Source organism: Struthio camelus, chromosome 1 (assembly GCF_040807025.1).
Source record: "Struthio camelus isolate bStrCam1 chromosome 1, bStrCam1.hap1, whole genome shotgun sequence".
NCBI lineage: Eukaryota > Metazoa > Chordata > Aves > Struthioniformes > Struthionidae > Struthio > Struthio camelus.
Window position 1 is genome coordinate 111,305,405 of NC_090942.1, and position 18,755 is coordinate 111,324,159.

The 18,755-nt window shown below is 37.4% G+C and overlaps 1 protein-coding gene across 4 annotated transcripts in view; it reads right to left on the minus strand.

Moving 5' to 3' along the window:
* The window catches only part of ROBO2 (roundabout guidance receptor 2), a 1,122,084-nt gene that overhangs the window by 59,994 nt on the left and 1,043,335 nt on the right, over positions 1 to 18,755 (minus strand). For all 4 annotated transcript variants that reach the window (XM_068910773.1, XM_068910796.1, XM_068910762.1 and 1 more), the window contains 3 exons: positions 14,398 to 14,629; positions 8,451 to 8,575; positions 5,219 to 5,390 (listed from right to left, as the gene is read on the minus strand). In XM_068910773.1, coding sequence (XP_068766874.1) covers positions 5,219 to 5,390; positions 8,451 to 8,575; positions 14,398 to 14,629 — 529 coding nt within the window. The remainder of the gene's footprint in view (positions 1 to 5,218; positions 5,391 to 8,450; positions 8,576 to 14,397; positions 14,630 to 18,755) is intronic.

An 18,755-nucleotide genomic window follows, 5' to 3' on the forward strand; every position in this document is an offset into this window, starting at 1 on the left:
TGAACCCATAATCCATTGTAATTTTGCAAATATATATTTGAAAAGACAACTCTGTAGCATCATAGCACTAACCTAACTCTGTAGAACTAACCTAACAGATCACAGTCCAGTCTTTTAACAATATGCATGTATTTTTTGCATAATTATAGGCAGAATAGAATGAAGATCGAATGGACCATAGTAAACCAACTCCAAGAAATAAATCAAGTAATTAATAAAGAACAGTTCTGTAAATGAGAAACACAAATATCAAATTTGCTACAACATCAAAAGGCAGCTCTCTCATTGTCGGCACATCAAGTGTTCTTATTGGACTCATTACCTGCTGCATTCCAGGGCTTCTAAATTTAAAATAAAAAATTAAGTATATGTATTTTTAATTGGGGAAAGGATGTATTTTCAACAATTATTTCACGGAGAAAGTAATTCACATGGATCCTAAGTACACTAACTTTGACACAAAACATAAAATAGTTTAGATAACTGTAAGTTTCACCTGCGAGAGTGTATCACACACGGAGGTAGTAGAATATATATACAGAATAAAGCACTGAAATGGTTGTTCAGAGCAAATTGTTAAAAATATTGTAGCATTACACCCTGCTGTGAAGATGTATGCATTCCTCTTCTATAATTCAGCACTGGTTAAATTTACTAGTCACTTATTAAAGAAAACTGCTGCTGTGTCAGCATGCTGGCTCCAGTCTAAAGCAAACAAACAAGGTCATCTGCTAAAGTAGATACAAGAGAGAGAATTCAGATGCTATCAGTTTTATTTTCAGGAACGACTCTTTACAGCAGATCAACAGCTTAAATCAGTCAAGTTGTGAATAAGAACCAGGCCCAAAGGCCGGGTCTCACTGAGCACGCCCTAGCTGTGCTCAGTGCCAGGCAGCAGGTCTATCACGGCAGTGCCCCAGTGAATGGGCACTTTAGGTCCTCTGCGGTATTCAGAGCTGGATCGAGTTACTCAGGAAGAAATGTGATGCAGTGCATTATATTGCTATAACACTGTTAATGATCTCTGTGATTTTATTAAGCTTTCTCTCTTTCATCACCACATCAATATTTAGTAAGGATGACCGTCTGCTTTTGCAAACAAACTGCTGAAGCCGTGCTAGAGTTTGGCTTGGTTTCAGTAGCTCTATTCAAGAAACAAAGCAGGCTTCCCATAGACCGAATAGTTCCCACAGACCAACACTGACAGGCTGTGCCTGCTAATTTAGAAAAAGGCAGATGTAAAGACTTTGCCACGCACCAGTCTACACTGGGTCATGCTGGTAAGCCTTACTAGCATCAAGGCCCGGTAGTTGCTACAGTCCTCTCCAACCAAAGCTTTCATATTTCGTCCTGCCAGCTATCAAAGGCCCAATGATTTCCACCCTGATGTAATAAGGGAGATTAAAAACTCTGAGCACCAGTGGCAAGGAAAAGATGGGAGGTAGCAGTGGCTCCTTTGCAGGATTTCCCCCTTTCTTGTTGCCCATAGAAACAATCTATGGGTGCCCCCCAGAGCTAAAAGAGGAAGTGCTGAGAGTAAAACTAATAGAAAGAGGCACTCTATAGCATGCTCTTATAAGCACACAATTGATTTTGTAGTAGAAATCAGCATGGGAGTTGATGCAGCTCTAATTGGCATTAACTTTCAGTTAATTTCTGCACCCTTTGGAGGCTAGGTAAAAGCAGCAGGACGGTGAGGAAATAGGTAATGTCTGCCCTGCTTCGGAGGCAGCTGTGCTGCCGTGGAGAAGAGGGGGGAGGCAGCGTTTTGGAGACATCGGCTTCGGCAGCGGATGCTCCCAAATTCAAGAAAAGAACGAACTACTTTCCACTAAAGCCTGCAAAATGTTTTGGTGCTGAAGATCCTGTTTTTATCCTGAGGTCAGAAACCAGTCATCTTTGAATTGGAGGGTGAGAGAACAAACTGCAAAGAGAGCTCAGAGAGAGGTTTCAGGGGACTTTATAATCTCCCAAGGGCTCTTCTGAGGGAAGGTACAATCTGTCTCCAAATTACCTTCTAAAGTTAGCTGTCTGGCTGTTTGTTCTACCCTCCACTGCCTAGTAATTACATGTGCAAAAGTAATAATTCATTTAAATGCCAAAATAACATATGCTTTGTGAATTCAGTGGCTGAAAAACAAATGGATACAGATCAATGTTACCCACCGATGTTCAATAAAGTTAATATAATCGTAAGAGTTAGGGCAAATAAATGACATTAATTTTGTATTTATCTACATAATATTTAATTAGAAGTAGTATACATGTCATCCAAGGTACCAGTATACTATTTCATATACTGCAGGTGTTTCTGTAACAATGCTGTCAGTTCAACTAATTAGAACATAGACAAGGGATGTGTGTGACCTGTAACGCTCCATTGTTCCTGAAGACAAAAACATAATGAAATATAATGTCTTCCTCCCATTGGAGAGTAATGAAGAACAAAACTAATTTGTCGGACCAAAAATTAATTAGACACATCAGATTCAATTGTACCTATTACTGTGAAAGTTTGCAGCTGTTCCTCATACTATTATGCCAATGATGGAATGTAAGCATGAACAGGCCAACCGATCAAGAGAAATAACAGAAATAGTTATCTTCAGTTTTGTTTCTTGTATTCCGTGTCAACAGTGATCAGAAAAATTTTAGCCTTGATTCTCTTTGAGGCTTCTATAAAAATTTTTAACATCCTGCTTGAAGTATGGGCACAGAATTCCTGGAGGTCACACAATTCCCAACTAAAGAGATAATATACTTTCTACTACTTAATAGTCTCCTGTTTTTCACTTTCTGGACCTTTATTAGCCTGTTATGTAGAACTGATCTGAGAAGTCAGTAGTTGATGAACATCAGTCATTTTCAGAATAACTTCTCAGAATAACATCTGCTGTATCGTCAAAAGAAAGGATATGTTTTTCTTACAACAATAGGGGCTTTGCCAGCCCCTCTGGACTCTATATTTGGTGACAATGCAAGTCATACTGTTTAGCAACAAGTTGTTCTACATCACTGACCTGCTGTCTCCATACCTAAGCATTTCTGCAGATGTTCCTCTGTTTGCAAGCTCTTAAATAGTACAGTGAGGCACTGGCCAGGTGAGACTCCATATACGGTACCACCACTTGATGATGCTTTCCCATTCATGATTATGTTACCTAATTTTTAATCCACATAATTATTTTTAATTACCTAACAATTTTGTTTTCTTGTTTTGTACTTTTGATTCTAACGGAAATATCAAGAGCTACCAACTCAAATTTTTCAGAAATGGTATCACATGAACTCTGTTGCCTTTACCAAGCATATTTACAATCAGAGAAAATAGCTAGCAACTATGGCTCATAAGCAATGGAAAGATGGAATCTACAGAAAAGGGAGATACAGACCATACAAGTAGTAACTACATCCAGCTTTGTGTTCCCAAAAGGGAAAACAGAAATAAGAACAGAAACTCAAGCTAAACAGAAGAGATTCTACTAATTACTTTTCATATAAAGGACTGTAGTAAATGTGCAGAGATGCTATCAGACAGACTTCTTGAGGAAGACATTCTGGGATCATTAAAGGAACTAATAAATATCACTGTAAGTTTAACAATGCAAAATTAAGTTCCCAAATGCCAAATGGCTTTTTTTTTTTTGCAGTTTATTTACTAAATTTGCGTCCTAATGTCCCTTTCCTCCTTCATGTAACAAAACCGATCTCCACAGATTTAACTCTTGATTATATTAGTCATTTTTTGAAAGGAAAAAGATAGGATGGAGGGCTATATCCATATCAGGGGCTGAGCATTCTGGCAATCATCCAGCAAAGCACTTTAGTGCAAGTTCAACTCACAACAAGTTAAGTGACATGAGACTACTCACACGCTTAAAATGAAACACGCTTAAGTGCTTTGCTGGAACAAGCCCAGTGTGTTTAGCATCTAGCTGGATGAACTCCTTTAAGCAGTACTCTGGGAAGTCAAATAAGAAAAGTAACCCTGCTCAAAGTGAATGCAAAGACAGACTGATATCACATCACAAGTTATTTACACAAATGTGCAAAACTCAGGCCTTTAGAGGACAAGTTCCTTTCATTTTCCAAAATAAATGTATTGCTTCCAATTTTAGAAGACGTTTTTTCCCCCTCTGTTCTTTGAAGTTTTTCTGACTGCCTCTTTCTAAAATCAGTGCTATCTTCATCTCTGCTCATGTATTTCTCTCTGCAGTGACAACATACCCAAAGTTGACATATCTCTGTTTCTGTTACATGGGGATACATGGGGAACCTAAGTATCATTAAATATTTTACGAATGCTTTGGGGCCAGACTTTTGTAAAGGTCTATCCACAACAGAATAGTCCATGTCTGAGACACTGTGTTGACAATGCTTTCCAGAAAAGAAAATATTTAATATCAAGGAAAGACCCACAAACCAGCAAACAAAAGCCCATTAAAGCCATAATTACGTTTGATCATACAGATAAACATAAGAGAATGCCAGTATTACGCACTCTGAAGAGGTGCTGCTGTGCACAGCTCAATTCAGTTTTGCTAAATACGGTTACTTTTTCCAGTCCCGCTCTTCTCATATTGTTTCTGCATTCATATTTTATACCTGAGAAGAACTTGAGGAAAATAGAATCTATGCTTCCCTCAGGTCAGGAAATTAATCCAATACGGAAAACACTAATAAGAAACAGTCATTTCAAAGCAAGAGATGATAACACCACCTTTGTTCTCTATTTGGACTAGAGGCCGCTTACTCTTTGACAGAGGAAGCTCATCTGCTTAGGATAGCAGAGAAATGCTGACTTCAAATGTTCAGAAAATCAACTGTAAAAAGTGCCTTAGGTACCAACGGTGTAAGTAAGGCAATATTACGCTCATCTTAATAAGAGGAAAAGGGAGTTCTAGCTGCTAATTCCATAAATCTGTCAATTCATTAAAACAAATTAAATTAAAAAAATTAAATCAGTGTCACTAGATAATCTGCATTTTAATATGTCTCAGGAAAAAAAGAACTTTTTCCCTGTATTGGCTCTGAAAACTGTGCACCTAGAGAAGACACAATATCAGCAGGCAATGGGATGCTAAAAGCTAACTACCTCAATTCGAATTGCACCTTGTCTTTTGCTCCATAGATTTTTATGCTTCCAGAAGTGGTTTATGAAAGCATTTCTGAATGTTTAAGCAGGCAAAACAAAATAACAGAATAGATAATGACTTACCAATTATTATGGGTTGTGGCTCACTTTTTACTCCCACACCTGCACTGGTGCTTGCAGCAACTTCCACGCGGTATTGAATGCCTGGATATAGGCCACCTATTACTACAGAGCGAATGGCTGCGTCTACTGTTTTGTTGATATGAAATCGAGTCTCATTACCTAGGCACCAGATCTGGGACAAAAGTTGATATGTTAAAAAATATGAAACTCTTCATACTCATAAACAATAGCACACAGATATGACGTATCAAGGTATTGCATGACAATCACTTATTTTGGTATTTTAGACTTCTTAACAACCTTTCTATTTAGAGGCAGCTGGAATTGGGATGCTTTACCTTAGAAAGCTATCCCAGATTAGCATAAGACCAAGCAAATTGCAAAGACTGCTTGCAAACACTACTCTGGACTCTGGCTCTCCATGGACTGCAAATTCTGTGTCACACTTCTCAGAAGCACAAATCAGAATCATCCAAGTAAAAAAAAGGCATTATACATTAATTGAAATTTTGTACCTTAATATGATTGCCACTAAATCTTTCATAAAAAAATCAATCTTTCCATGCTCATTTTTCCCACTCATCAGCAGAAGGATACCAAATAATATAAGCACGGGTTGAAATACTTCTTAAAGTAATAGAGAAGAAAAAACTTTCAAAATTCTTTTCAATTTCCTTTCGTGTCATGTACAATTTCTGCAACAGCATAAAGTACCAACCCACTTTTTACTATCGCTGTTGTCATTATTTATATTGTTCAAGAATTTGGATTTCAGTTCCTGACTCATTTACTCTCTAATTCAGCAAACACACAAAAATACTCTATAATCTGAATCAACATTTTGTGATGAGAATGGCATATCATTTCAGAGTGTTTTTATTTCTAGCTCTTGCATTTTTCCATAGGCATTTTCTGAGATGTTTCAGAACTGAAATTTTAAGGATTCTTCTTCAGTTAATGTTATCTGCACATGGTGCTTTTGTATTATTAAAGATGCATTTAGTACCACTCTACTTACAGAAATCAATGCATAAAGATATCACATGTACACTACACAACTATAATAACAGAAGAAAGTACTACTGGTGAAACCACTCTCAGCAACCGACTGATGTGTCTAAGCAACAGTAGTGTTCTCTTTACCGTTATTTTTGATCCTGCTCAGAGTTTTATCATACTCTGTCTTTTTTCTGTGACTCACTGAGGAAGATTTGGAGGACAAAAGAAACTCTCACTTGCCTAACCTCATGTAGGTCTTATCTGCAGGCCAGAAATGGGGTGAGGGACTACGGCAATTCAGTCTTCCTCTCCATGTCTGCTTTGGTCTTAGGTGATAGCAAGTATGAGATAAATTGATAAGCACTTTGACACTTGAAGAGGAAATCAACAGATCTACATTCAACATGGTGAAAATACACTGTGAAACCTCAGAAGTGATTTTATGCTTAAGGAAGTAAGCTTTAGACCCTTCACAATAGCTTCACCATAACCAGCACACTAATCAGGGAGCCATGTAATCTTAACACAGAAGGGAAGAAATAGGTAGTGGTTCCAATTGCTTGTACAAACATCCTAGAGGTTTGAGCACTCTCTTGGAACATGACTTTTATTAGCCATCAGCCCACTTTGCTTGGAATTCACATATTTTGTGGTCTAGGAGTGTGTTTTATGTATTTACTTACAAGCTATTGTGCCATAAGGATTCTCGCCAGCCCTCCAGGTCTTTACCTGGTATGGCATTTTGCAAAAAAAAATAAAGATTCACTAGGATAGAGAGAACAAGAAAGGAAACTGCAAGACGCTGATTCTTCCCTATCAATCAGGAAACTGATTAGGGGAAAGCTGGGTCCTCGTCCTGCTCCATTCACATATTTAATCAATTATTGTTTTAAGTATAAATTTCTCCTGCACCACGAACAGTGTTCTGCAATACTGAAAGTACTGTGGTTATTTCATTTTGTGCAATATTCACTTCTGTAATTGTGTAAGGCACAAGCTAAACTCTTCATGAAGATTTGTACCCAGGTATATCTTGTATGAGGATATTGATAGGGCTCCAGCAGGAGCTGTTATGCTTTAGCAAAACCAAGATAATTCTGGACAGGCAGAGAAGGAGAATTTCTGGCTCTGTGGTGAAAATGCCTGTGGTGCTAGGGAAGGGTTCTGAAGATTTCACTCTTGGACTTAGGCTCCATAATTCCAACTATGTACAACTACAGGTGTCTAAACCACTCAGTAAATCTTGGTCTTTGGTAATTAAGAAAATTTATGCTGTTATGACAATTCCAGTGTTATAACTGCAGATAAGGGAAGATATCCTCCAGATATATGAATTTCAAAATACAGGAATATTATAGTACTTAACTAGAGAAACAACGTACAAACAAGTGATCAAATGTGATTAATATTTCTAAAAATGAGACAAAAATGTGGGTTATGAAGTTATTTTTATTCTTTTAGGTGAATTTGTAATTTTCAAAATCACACCAATGCTTTTCAAATTAATGAGCATACACCTTCTTTTAAAAACCAAATAGCTTACTTAAGTGCATAAACTTTTCAAGTCCATCTTTGAAAACCTTTGTTTCTACCCCAGAGCATGTACAAAAAATGTCCACTAGTGAGGTCATTATGCAACACTTGAACTTCAAAATTTCCTGACTTTGACTACACAGCAATGAAATCATAGTATGCAGTGGACTCAGGTTATTATGGAATTGATGTTTAATATTGACTTCTACTGGAGTTGGTATGAAGATGAATTAAGCCAAAAGATAATTAATAATTGATATGAAAATGAGGTCAACAAAATATTGGGATTAATAAATCTTGATATTGACCAAAAGCAGAACAAAAGAAGTGCTATGCTACACACAAATATTATGAGCATTTACTACATCCCTCTGAACGAGTGATGAACTGTAAGAGGTTGAAACAGGAGTTGGTTTAACAGTCAAGCACAGTTTCTTCGCAAGAAAGAGAAACACCATAAAGTAGCTGCCAATTACAGCTCTCTTCCAGATCAAGCAGAAGGTATTTTTGCTTTTAATAAAACAATAGTACTGCCTAAATGAAAAAAAATCCGTCAGTACTCAGATCTCTTTCTCCATATCATTATATGGGTGGCAATAAACACTGTCAGAATCGATGTCCATAAACAGAGCTATTGTTCTGTAATTCAAGCCGGCTGTTTCTTTAAACTCACATCCCTTCCTTTACACATCCTTTTTACCTTATACTCCTGGATGACTCCATTTTGGTGATCTGGAGGGGGAGGATCCCACGAGATGCTGATGCTTGTGCTGTTGTGGTTTCCAACTGTCAGGACAGTAACAGACTGAGGAGGGGCACTTGGAGCTACACCAAAGAGAGAGAACAAACAGAAGCAAGACATTAATCCACTTGCTAGAGCACGAATTTTGCTGAAACAGTGTAAGAGCAAGCAGAGAATATACAAAGTTCACACTCCCTGCAGGCATAGGTATGCATATTTTGTCAGGCACTGACAATTTTGAAAAATGGCTTTCTAAAGAGAAGCACAGGTCTGAATGAAAATGCAGAATTTGTGGCCATGGAGAATCAATATAAATCACTCCTCATTTATATATAGAATATTTTGATTTTGCATTGGAATTATTCTCAGGTTTGCATTTGTTTTCTTTAATATGCCTGGTTAGTTATGGATACATCAACTAAGTCCTAATGTGAGGCTGCTTCACCTGTTCTGAAAAGTGTTTTGATTCTTTTTTCCCCACATCATTGTCTAATATGAATGCACAGCAGTAGAAGTTTGAGGACTTTTGCTTGTTTCTTTATTTGTTCTCCAAGAAGACATTAACTTAGGAGATTTAAACATAAGACCTTGTAACTCCTAGGCATAAAAAAGTTGAGGCATTCAGGGCTTTACACCAAATCCCAGTGAACAGGGGAGATGATAAGCTGGGTCAGATAGACAGATATTTATGGCCTCTTTTCCCTTGGCAAGTCTTCCTTTCTCTTTAAAGTCCACTTCTACCACCCACAGCTGTCTTGCTGGTCACTGCAAGGCCAGACCCATACCGCAAAGCTTTGCCAGCACAGCTACACTGGCTGGAAGCCTGAAAAAACCCCACAGACGTTAGTGATTAGAGCTATGCTGGCAAAGTCCCTCTTGCAGTGACACCAACAGCAGGGTACTTTCATCGGCCGAGAACATGTTTGGGAAGCTGTGTAACAGCACAGCACTAATAATGAAAAAAAATAGTCCCCTCTGTGAGCATCTGCTGCATCTCCACGCAGGGGCTCTCCCATCAAAGCTATAGCTGCCAGAGCTATAGGTTTGTGGCACACATGCTGCCTCAGCCACTTCAGGGTATTAACATGCTTCTTCAGGGTATTAAAATGCTTTGAGGTCTCTTCCACTACACTTCTAGACTAGGGACTAGCAACTCGAAACTGTTGGTGACTTAGCTTGCCACTGTGGCAAAGTCAAGTGTCATCTTAATATCTTAAGAATGTCCCCGGGGAAAAAAAAAAATTAATAAAAACAGCTGGACTGAACTGGACCTAGGATCTGTGTAGTCCATCCATCCCAGTCCATCTATCTAGTCTTCAATAAAACCAACAGACAAAGGCTAGGACGCTGCAGACTAATAAGGAAATCATATAGTGATACCCCTCCAGGACATTTTCCTAAATCCCAGCAAGCTGTTACTCAGAGACTTTCTCATCCAGGATGATATCTTTATGTCTAATACCTCTTCCTAGATTTTTTACTCTATGTATTCATCATTGCTTTTACTATAATCTTAAAATATTTCTAACATGAAATATGTAACCTTATTTTAAAGAACTGTAGTAGACCTTGAAAGAGAACCTAAAACATTTACCACCCTCTCCCCAACTTCAAAACTAATTCAATAGCCCTCTGGTTCTCACATCTCACACTGTGGGTCACGGCTTTCTGACATCAATCCCTTAGTGTAGAGTATTCCCATCCACAGAGGACCGTTTAATCGCCAAGACTCCAGTCTTATCTTTAGTAGGTGTCCCAATTGCATGAACATCCTTGGACCATGCTTCTCCAAAAAGTAAACCAAGAATCAGTGGCATCTTTGTACTAATGTGTGGCAGGTTTAACACAACTAAAGGCAGCCACAGATACCAGGAGTACTCAAGTTTCCCAAGTCTTTCCAGATTTCCTCATTTTTCTCTGTGGCCTCTTTGAGACTGAATATGTTCCCACCACTTTGGATGCTTCTCAGTACTTAAGCTGGCACAGGCATGAGGATCTGAGCTCAAATCCTCTGATAACCTTGAAGAGTCAGAATTGCCTGTTGCAGTAAGTATACAATTTAAAATCAAGCTGAGGGGGGGAAATGGACCTACAACACTACCTAAGAAAAAATATTTTGGGGAAGTCATTCATACATGAATGACTGCCCTGTAAGGCTGCACACTCTGACAGCAACATTTTCAGAGGCGGGTTCAGCTGAAAAGCAAATAGTGCTAGGTAGAGTCCTCGTAAACTTGGATGATGCAGAGAAGCAGTGCACTGGAGGGAAGAAATGGAGCTCTATTGTAGGCAGTTTGACTCAGCCAGGCCAAGGGAAGAACAGAAAGGTGGCCTCTGGCTATTCCTTGCAATTGTGCAAAGCACAAAATTGCTGAAGTTAATGGTTGGATTGTGTATTTTATGGCAAGTGAAACAATTTGCCACGTAGTAAAAAAAAAAAATTAGTGTTTTAAAAATTCTTCAAGTTATTCAATAACAACAAAATCATGAATAAATGTATGTATGAGTGCTGTATTCATTAAAATAACATTTTATAATAAAATAATAGTCATAAAATGGCAAAGCTTAATGCTGTGCAAACCAAACTCATTTTTAAATAATAGGAAATATCTTGTGGAAATGTATTTACTTTCATCCTTACACGGAAACACAAAGGGCACTCAGAAATATAATTTCTTATATACATATACTTAGAGAGAGGGAAAGTGCAAGAGTGAGCAGGGTAAATGCTAAGGAATATGTAAAATGAACTGTTTAATCTAATAGTTAAAGAAAAACACACTGTACTCATTTGTCTTTGCATTTAATCTGCACAAATATTTTAGTTAACATTCTACCAATGTGTCTTTTTGCTTCTAGGAGGATACAGGGTAATTTTGAAGTGCCATTAAAATTGCAACTGATGAAGGCAGCTGAAAGTCTCGTTTTCAGCACTAAAGCAAGCAGGAATGGACAGACAGGAACTGATAAAAACTAGAGAGACCTCCATTATTTACCATCACATTTTTGCATATCAGTGACAAACAATATAGAGAAAAAATAACTATTCCACAAAGTTATTCCAAAAGAGATTTAAAATAGTGGACGTAACTGAAGAAATTGTCATCTGTCTTTAGAGAAACTGTGAACGTAAACAAGAAGTGAAAATTATCAAATAAAATATTCTATTTAGCTCTTTCTTTGTATGTGTAGACACATATGTGTATATAACAGTTCTGCCTCCTCTCTCTATGATAATATCACCCTGTAAGCTGGCACCATGATATAAATTAAGCCACTTGTCTGACACCGCTTGCAGTTATTAAATAGACTACATTGAAAAATAACATTTTTAAAACTGTTTTCTCATTTCCCCTGCTGCTGGCTTGTGGAGAACACCTTGCCTGCTTCTTGACAGGTCAATTATTCCAGCGCTCAGCTTCTTCTTACAGATATGAAAGAACCCAAATCGCTGCTCATCTTTTCCAGACGCAGTCAAACAGAATTCCATTTGTTAGCTTCACAAGGCCAAAGAGGTAGGAGATGAATGGATACTGAGTTGTGACAAATGTCGGATGTAGGGGAGAAGTCCAACTGCAGCCAAATTGATTTTTGGAGGTAGGTCTCAGAAGTAACATTCCATGTAAAAATCAATACAGCAAAAAGCTGCTACTACTTCTAGGCTGTACTTTGCCTTTACCAGGGTTATTCGCTTTGAGGTTGCAAAAGACTTCCAACACTCATATCACCCTTCCAAATTATTTTCTAAAAAAAGCATAACTGACATTTAAAAAACGTCAATCTAAAAAAGCTCATCTTCAAAATGGAACCATAGGCTAAACAGTAAGTGTTATGCACCTTTATGAAAACTGACATTTTCCGTTACAGGATGGGAAGTAAACCTCATTCATTACACATTTGGGTGACGGTATTTTTGAAAATGTATCAACACCAATATAATCACAAAGATAATGTAAGGAATTAAAGGAAAAATCCGTAGAACTGCATCTAAGAAATTTCTTAATTTTCTCATGGAGGTACTTAACTTTATCACTCAAAAAAGAGGAATAATTATTTACAAGGGCTGACTTCTGATGGCTGATAATACTACATGTTACAGGTGTCTGCTTTATTGAAAAAAGACACTTGTAAACAGACTAGTTGAAGGTTGTATTCATCTACCAAGCAGATCATAGACTGTGATTTACACATATCTGCAGGCAAGAAAATTTTCAAAAATCTTCACTATATAGAAAGTTATTCCACATTAAGAAAGTGGCCGTTAAAGAAGGATAGTACCTGACAGGCTTTGCTAGGAGATGAGAGTTATGAAAGAAGATGTCACTCCCCAAGTGTTTTATGGATATAGACTGGAGGTACAAAATCTTCTCTTTTTCAGTAGTTTTTAATCTACTTTTAGGAGGGGACAGTTAGATGAACTAAACAAACAATGAAATTGAAAATGGACAAGAATAAAATCTGCTAGGGAGGGGGAAAAATTTTTAACTTCAGAAAAGCAATTTCTCCTGTAGAAAGCTTTTTTTCAATTTTCTTTCTTTCTTTTTTTTAAAGCTTTGTTCAGACTGCTGCAAAGCTATTCTTTAATGACTAATTTAGGCTTTATAGTCTGAACAAAGAAATGGGAACCAGAAAGTCCCAAATTCCAATCCGGACTGAACAGCAGCTTTCTACATGCTTTTATACAAGTTGCAGGACACTGAATTTCCTCATCTATAAAGCAGAGATAACAACCAAGCTATATACATAGTTACTTGCTTGTTGGGCAATAATCAAAACAAATCAAAGTGAAAAGTGAGCAATAAGCAAGTTTATTCTACAATTAAAAAGTACTTGACAATCAGCACTGACTGACTCCTACTACCTACCACTGTAAATCATTAAGATTGTATCTTCAATAGGAAGGAAAGAGCGCACTCAAAACCTACCAAAAGTATACGAGAGTATTTTGAAACTTCACCAGTGTTTCTCTCCCATGGTTTGAAAGAAATCAATGAAACAGCCACAAGACGAACCCTCACTGTTAAAATCATCCTTTTACTTTTATAGCAGAGACGCTGATGATGGTTCAGACTCTCTGGGAATGGTTTGGATTATATAGATAGGTATGTTTCTTATACACTTCTAAGAGAGAAAGACAAACATTATTTATACCTTCCTTCACTTTCTTTGCTTTTCAATAAAAAACAGCCGTGGAGAGCATATGTCTAAGCAAAATAATACATCCATGCTACATGCTATAGAAATGATTGTTTCTGCATTTCAGTGGTGTAAAATGTTTACTATATCTGCACGTAGCATGTTTTGGTGTAGGCTTGAAAGGTACTTGAAGAAACTGATCTAACTCTCTGAAGGACTAAGCAGGGCCATTTCATGAATGGTGCACTAAGAGAAATAGTAGAGTAGAATGCCCTTGAGACTGGAGTTCTCTCAGAATAGCAAAAAATTTGTCTTTCACTCGTCCTCATTTCCTAACCAAGCTGTTCATCTATGTTACTGCCCATTCAGAAAGATTAGCTTATTTCTAAACACTCATCTGAAAAATTTTCATTTATTAGTTTTATTTTCAAAGTCCAGAGCAAAATCCTTCACTGCAGCAACACTGATTATAAAAGAATGGCTGCTGCACAGACTTTTTGGAAGACCTAAAGCCACTCTTCACACATAACGAGCAGGTATCAGCCAGAAGACTTTGAGACTGGCCGAGTGCTTGTCCTAGAATATTTATACCACAAAACTGACTATTAAGTTAAATTCTAATGCCAATTCTGTATTTAACAAACAGAAATCATGTGAAAGAAATATAGTCGAACAAAAGCATACACAAGATAACCAAAACAATCACTCCTGATTTCACTTCTAGTGCTAGATGTGTAAGTCCGTTACTTCTTCTGACCATTTTACTAACCTTCTTCAGTGGTACGGGCAGACTTTGATTCACTGTCCATGCCTTGGAATTCGTTGAAATAAGGGCGAACTTTAATTTCATAAGTGACCCCTTTTTTCAAGTTGACCAAGACAGCGCTGCGCTCAGTTGGGACTTTGACCTCCAAATTCTGCCATATAGCTGGAGAAGGCAGGCCAGATGTTTGGCGATACATTACTCGATAGCCCTGAATAAACTGGGACTGGCGATCAACCTAGAAAAGGCATTAAATAATATGTCAATAAGCAAAGTAATTAAACCACATAAAAAGAAAACAAAACATTTACCTAGAATATTTATGTCCTTATGAAAAAGAGTAAATAAACTGTTGAATTTAAAAATCAACCTGCCTTCTTGTAAGTCACTTTGTATTAAATTTCTCTAAATGAACATTTTTCTCATATTATTTGTTATACGACATTTTTTCCTATTTTACTCTCTCCAGTTACATATAATGACAAATACCATCTTAAAGCATAAAACAAACCCTCATCCCTCCAAAAAATCATAAAAAGAGAATTTTGGCATAAGGCTTACTGCATGTAAATCTATTAAGGACATGTTGGCTACTGATGTGCTGAAATATGAGAAGGAAAGAAAAACAAATTATTTTCAGAAAAGGACAAGTCTTTGAAGATGCCTTATATGCTTTCAGTTAATCCATTACTTGGCTTACAGCTCATCTTTTCATAAGACGCTCAGGAAAGTAAAATAAACACGCGACAGATGCAGAGAAAACAACATCCAAGGACATGTGCTGTTCCCTGTGCTCACAGTCTAAGCAGCCTATTTGCATCCTGGGACTGTGATGCACTCCTGCCATCAGATGGGGGTGGAACGCTCTTTCTTTTTATATTACTTGTTGCTATGCAGAGATACTTCAAGACTCAGATTACATATAAAAGTAAGTTTAACAATTCTAACCTATCATAGCTATAAACAGGATTTTAATTTCAAGGATAAGCTTATAATACATTTTATCTTGGAAAACTGCATGCATTTTTCCCCTTGGAAAAAAAGAAAAAGAATGAAAAAAATAATGATTTGAGCTACTGTGATGTTTGCATGAATTTGCAGTTCAATCTTGAAAAAATAGTCAAAACTATTTGATAGATCAAACCAAACCAAACCCAGCTGCTCTAGTAGCCGTCAAATAAGGAGCCAAAGAAGATGCAATACAAATAGCTATATAAACGGCTGTTTGATAATTCCTGTATTACAGCTAAGATTCAACAAATAAGATTTTTTTCTATTCTTGAAAATTTGCTAGCTCAAAGACAATTCAGAATTAGAGATATGCTTGCTTGAGCTTTCTTAAGAATAAATGGATTTAAGACTGAAAACAAAAACCAAGGTCTATTCCACTTTTCCTGTAACCTTGTTATACAGTTTATTGAGTCATTTAGAGGGGACCCAGATTCTTAAGACATTAAAAAGCATGGCAAACAAGAAGAAAGCTTTATTTATGAGAGCAAAGTAGAAATGTCTTTCATCAAAACTGTCAGTTAAAAACCTTGCAACATATGTTACAACAACATTAAGCTTGCATTTTATAAACTTCTCTACATTCACTTTAAGTGAATTTATGCACTGAAAGAGGGATATAACTCACAATAATAGCTTGTTAATACCGAAAGAATCAAGCTGTGTTTTTAAGAAGAACATTAAGCAGCTGTTTCCAGATGAAGGGAGTCCGTAAATCAGAGTAAATTGTTTTTATCCACGTTTGACTTTCATTAATTAAATGTTTTATGGACGTAAAGACTTTATGAATCTCATGTTCAGTACAAAATTCAGTGAGAATTCTTTCCTAAACTTTGTAATACAGAATTTCAGCCTAAATTGTATATATGGCTATGATGTTTAATAATCACAGTCTGACTTCTACCTAACTTGTGAGAAAGACAGAGTAACTTCTTTACAACTTTCCATTCTGTATTTGCTGCAGTTTTAAGATCACTGCTGTCAAGTGGAGGACATCTGAAAATTTCAAGTTGACTAAGCTGAACAAGCACCATGCGTAGCTACAAAAGGGGATGGAAAATGTTTCGTATGATAGGAAACACAACTGCTAACTCAATGAGAACTGTACTACTGGCCAGAAGTGCCATAAAGCTTTTTGAGGAGAAACCACTGTTCATGTTCAGGACTTGATCTGTGCTATTTGACACGGGTTCTGATACACGCACGGTACTGATACCTACAGCATGCTAGTTTTTGATCACATTCTCACATGTATTTACACGTATCTGACACACCGCTTATTCATCCAACTCCTTTTTCTCCTCCTTCTTTAAGTCCCTGGCCTAAAAGACTAAGCAATGCACAGGATATGAACACGGAAAGCGGTAGTACAACAAGGTTGTCATTCACAGCATTGCTGCTGTAAATGATCTTGTTCTGAGGCCCATTCAAGTTTTACAGTGCTTTCAATTAAAAGTTTGATTGAAACAGGGCCAGATGATCTGCCAGAAACTCAGAGAATTGACAATGATTCAGTTGTCCAGGATCTAGGAGGGAATGTACAAAGGAAAATACCATATATTTTTAAGACTTGTTTAAACAGTCAGTCTTAGTTGATATCAAACAGAAATTACTAGGCTGTCTCTCATAGCTATGTCTAGCTAGTCTGAATAGACAGGGCCTTCCTTATGGTCAAAATGTTGGGAAGCTACTGAAAGGACACCTCACTCACTGAGCAGGGTGGATTTTTTTGCTTTGTTGGAGTTTTCTCATTAGCATAAAATGCATTTTTCTTGGATTATTACACGGATTAACCGGGAATATCTATGAGGTATAAGACAGGTTTATTTCATATATATTTGAACACACAGAACAAAGCTCGTGACTCCAGTCTTTTTTCTCTTCGTTATGTGGCAATTATGTGTCATTCCTTTGGTAGGCCACCAGAAATACACTTTGTGTTAAAGTACTTTATTCGGTTGTGCTAAGCCATCAGATAACTCTGTTGGTTTGGTCCTCATTCACATATAGATAGGTAGGGCTGCAGAAGCGGGCACAATCATTGGATGAAAGAATATAATAATTTCTAGGTATAGAAGAGCTCTTCCCCTTCCTCTTTTCTTGTAAATGGCTACCACTTCCTCTTACAAAATACTAAGTATTATCACAGAAATGAGGAGTTCTCTGTGCTAAATATTAAGATCAGAGACTATTCACACAAGCAGCAGTCTTTCTCTCACTCTCTCTCTCTTAATATACAGTAAGGGAGGTATCTATAAAACCTATGATAGCTCTCCATTTCTGGCAGAACAGGAAACTTTTTCCCAATATGTTAAAATCTGTGCATATCACATCTGAATATAAGATAGGTTTGATAACTGTTAGAGCATTCCGTTAAGCTATTCAGTTGTTAAAAAGATCGCACAAGAAACTCTTAATGCAGCTTATGCTGCAAATATAAGCTGGCTTCCAGCAAAGCTGCTAACCTGCACTCTGAAGACATTTTGCAATATGCTCTTTAATATGTAAATTTCTATCCCAAAATATCCTAAGTAAAACTCTACTCCCACAGCAATACCCACAGCCATTCTCCCTCTGGGCAGAATACTTTGTACACTGTGCTGAACTCACTAGTACGGACTTGCCATAATCTCTGGAAGAGCAAACAGCCCTCGTCTTTATTTGTCTACAGGGGCCAAACAAAGGGTGATGACACAGCAGAAAACTGTCCAAAGGGCATGACTCTTAAAGCTTCCAGTGAAGCATATTCATTTAAACTCCATGGCAAATTAAAAGACAGAGTCAAATAAATTCTCTCTCTGTCTGGTAGTCTCAGAATTTCTGGTAGACAGTCAGGATTTCAAAGCAACAGAAACATGCTAGACTGGAGAAAAGCATCATAGAGAAGTAATGGATAATGAGGAGACAGAGGAGAAATGGGACACTCCGAGAGCATAATGGACCTGTATGGTTAGTGAATGCATCATGGAGCAACATAATAGCAGGAGAGAACCCAAATAAGCTGGATTCAAACTAAGTCAAAATATTTGACAAATCTGTACCGTAAGTGACAAAAGGCATGGGCTAGATGTAGCTAAACTTGGTGATAAACTCCAGACATGGTGGGAATCACTGTCCTCTCCAGTTAGGTACAAGCGGAGACTATCACCTCTATGACTATGGCAACTAGGTTGGAAGGCAACTAGTCAATTGTTGCAGGGGACTGTAAGGAGAAAAGGTTTCATGGCTATGGCAATTATTTCCCACATCGAGGAAGGGGACTTTATTCGTGCTTATGCCACAGAGCTCCTCTCTAATGCTAGGGAAGTTTTCACATTTGGTCACCAATTGAACTCTTGTTTTTCTTAGCGTGTGAG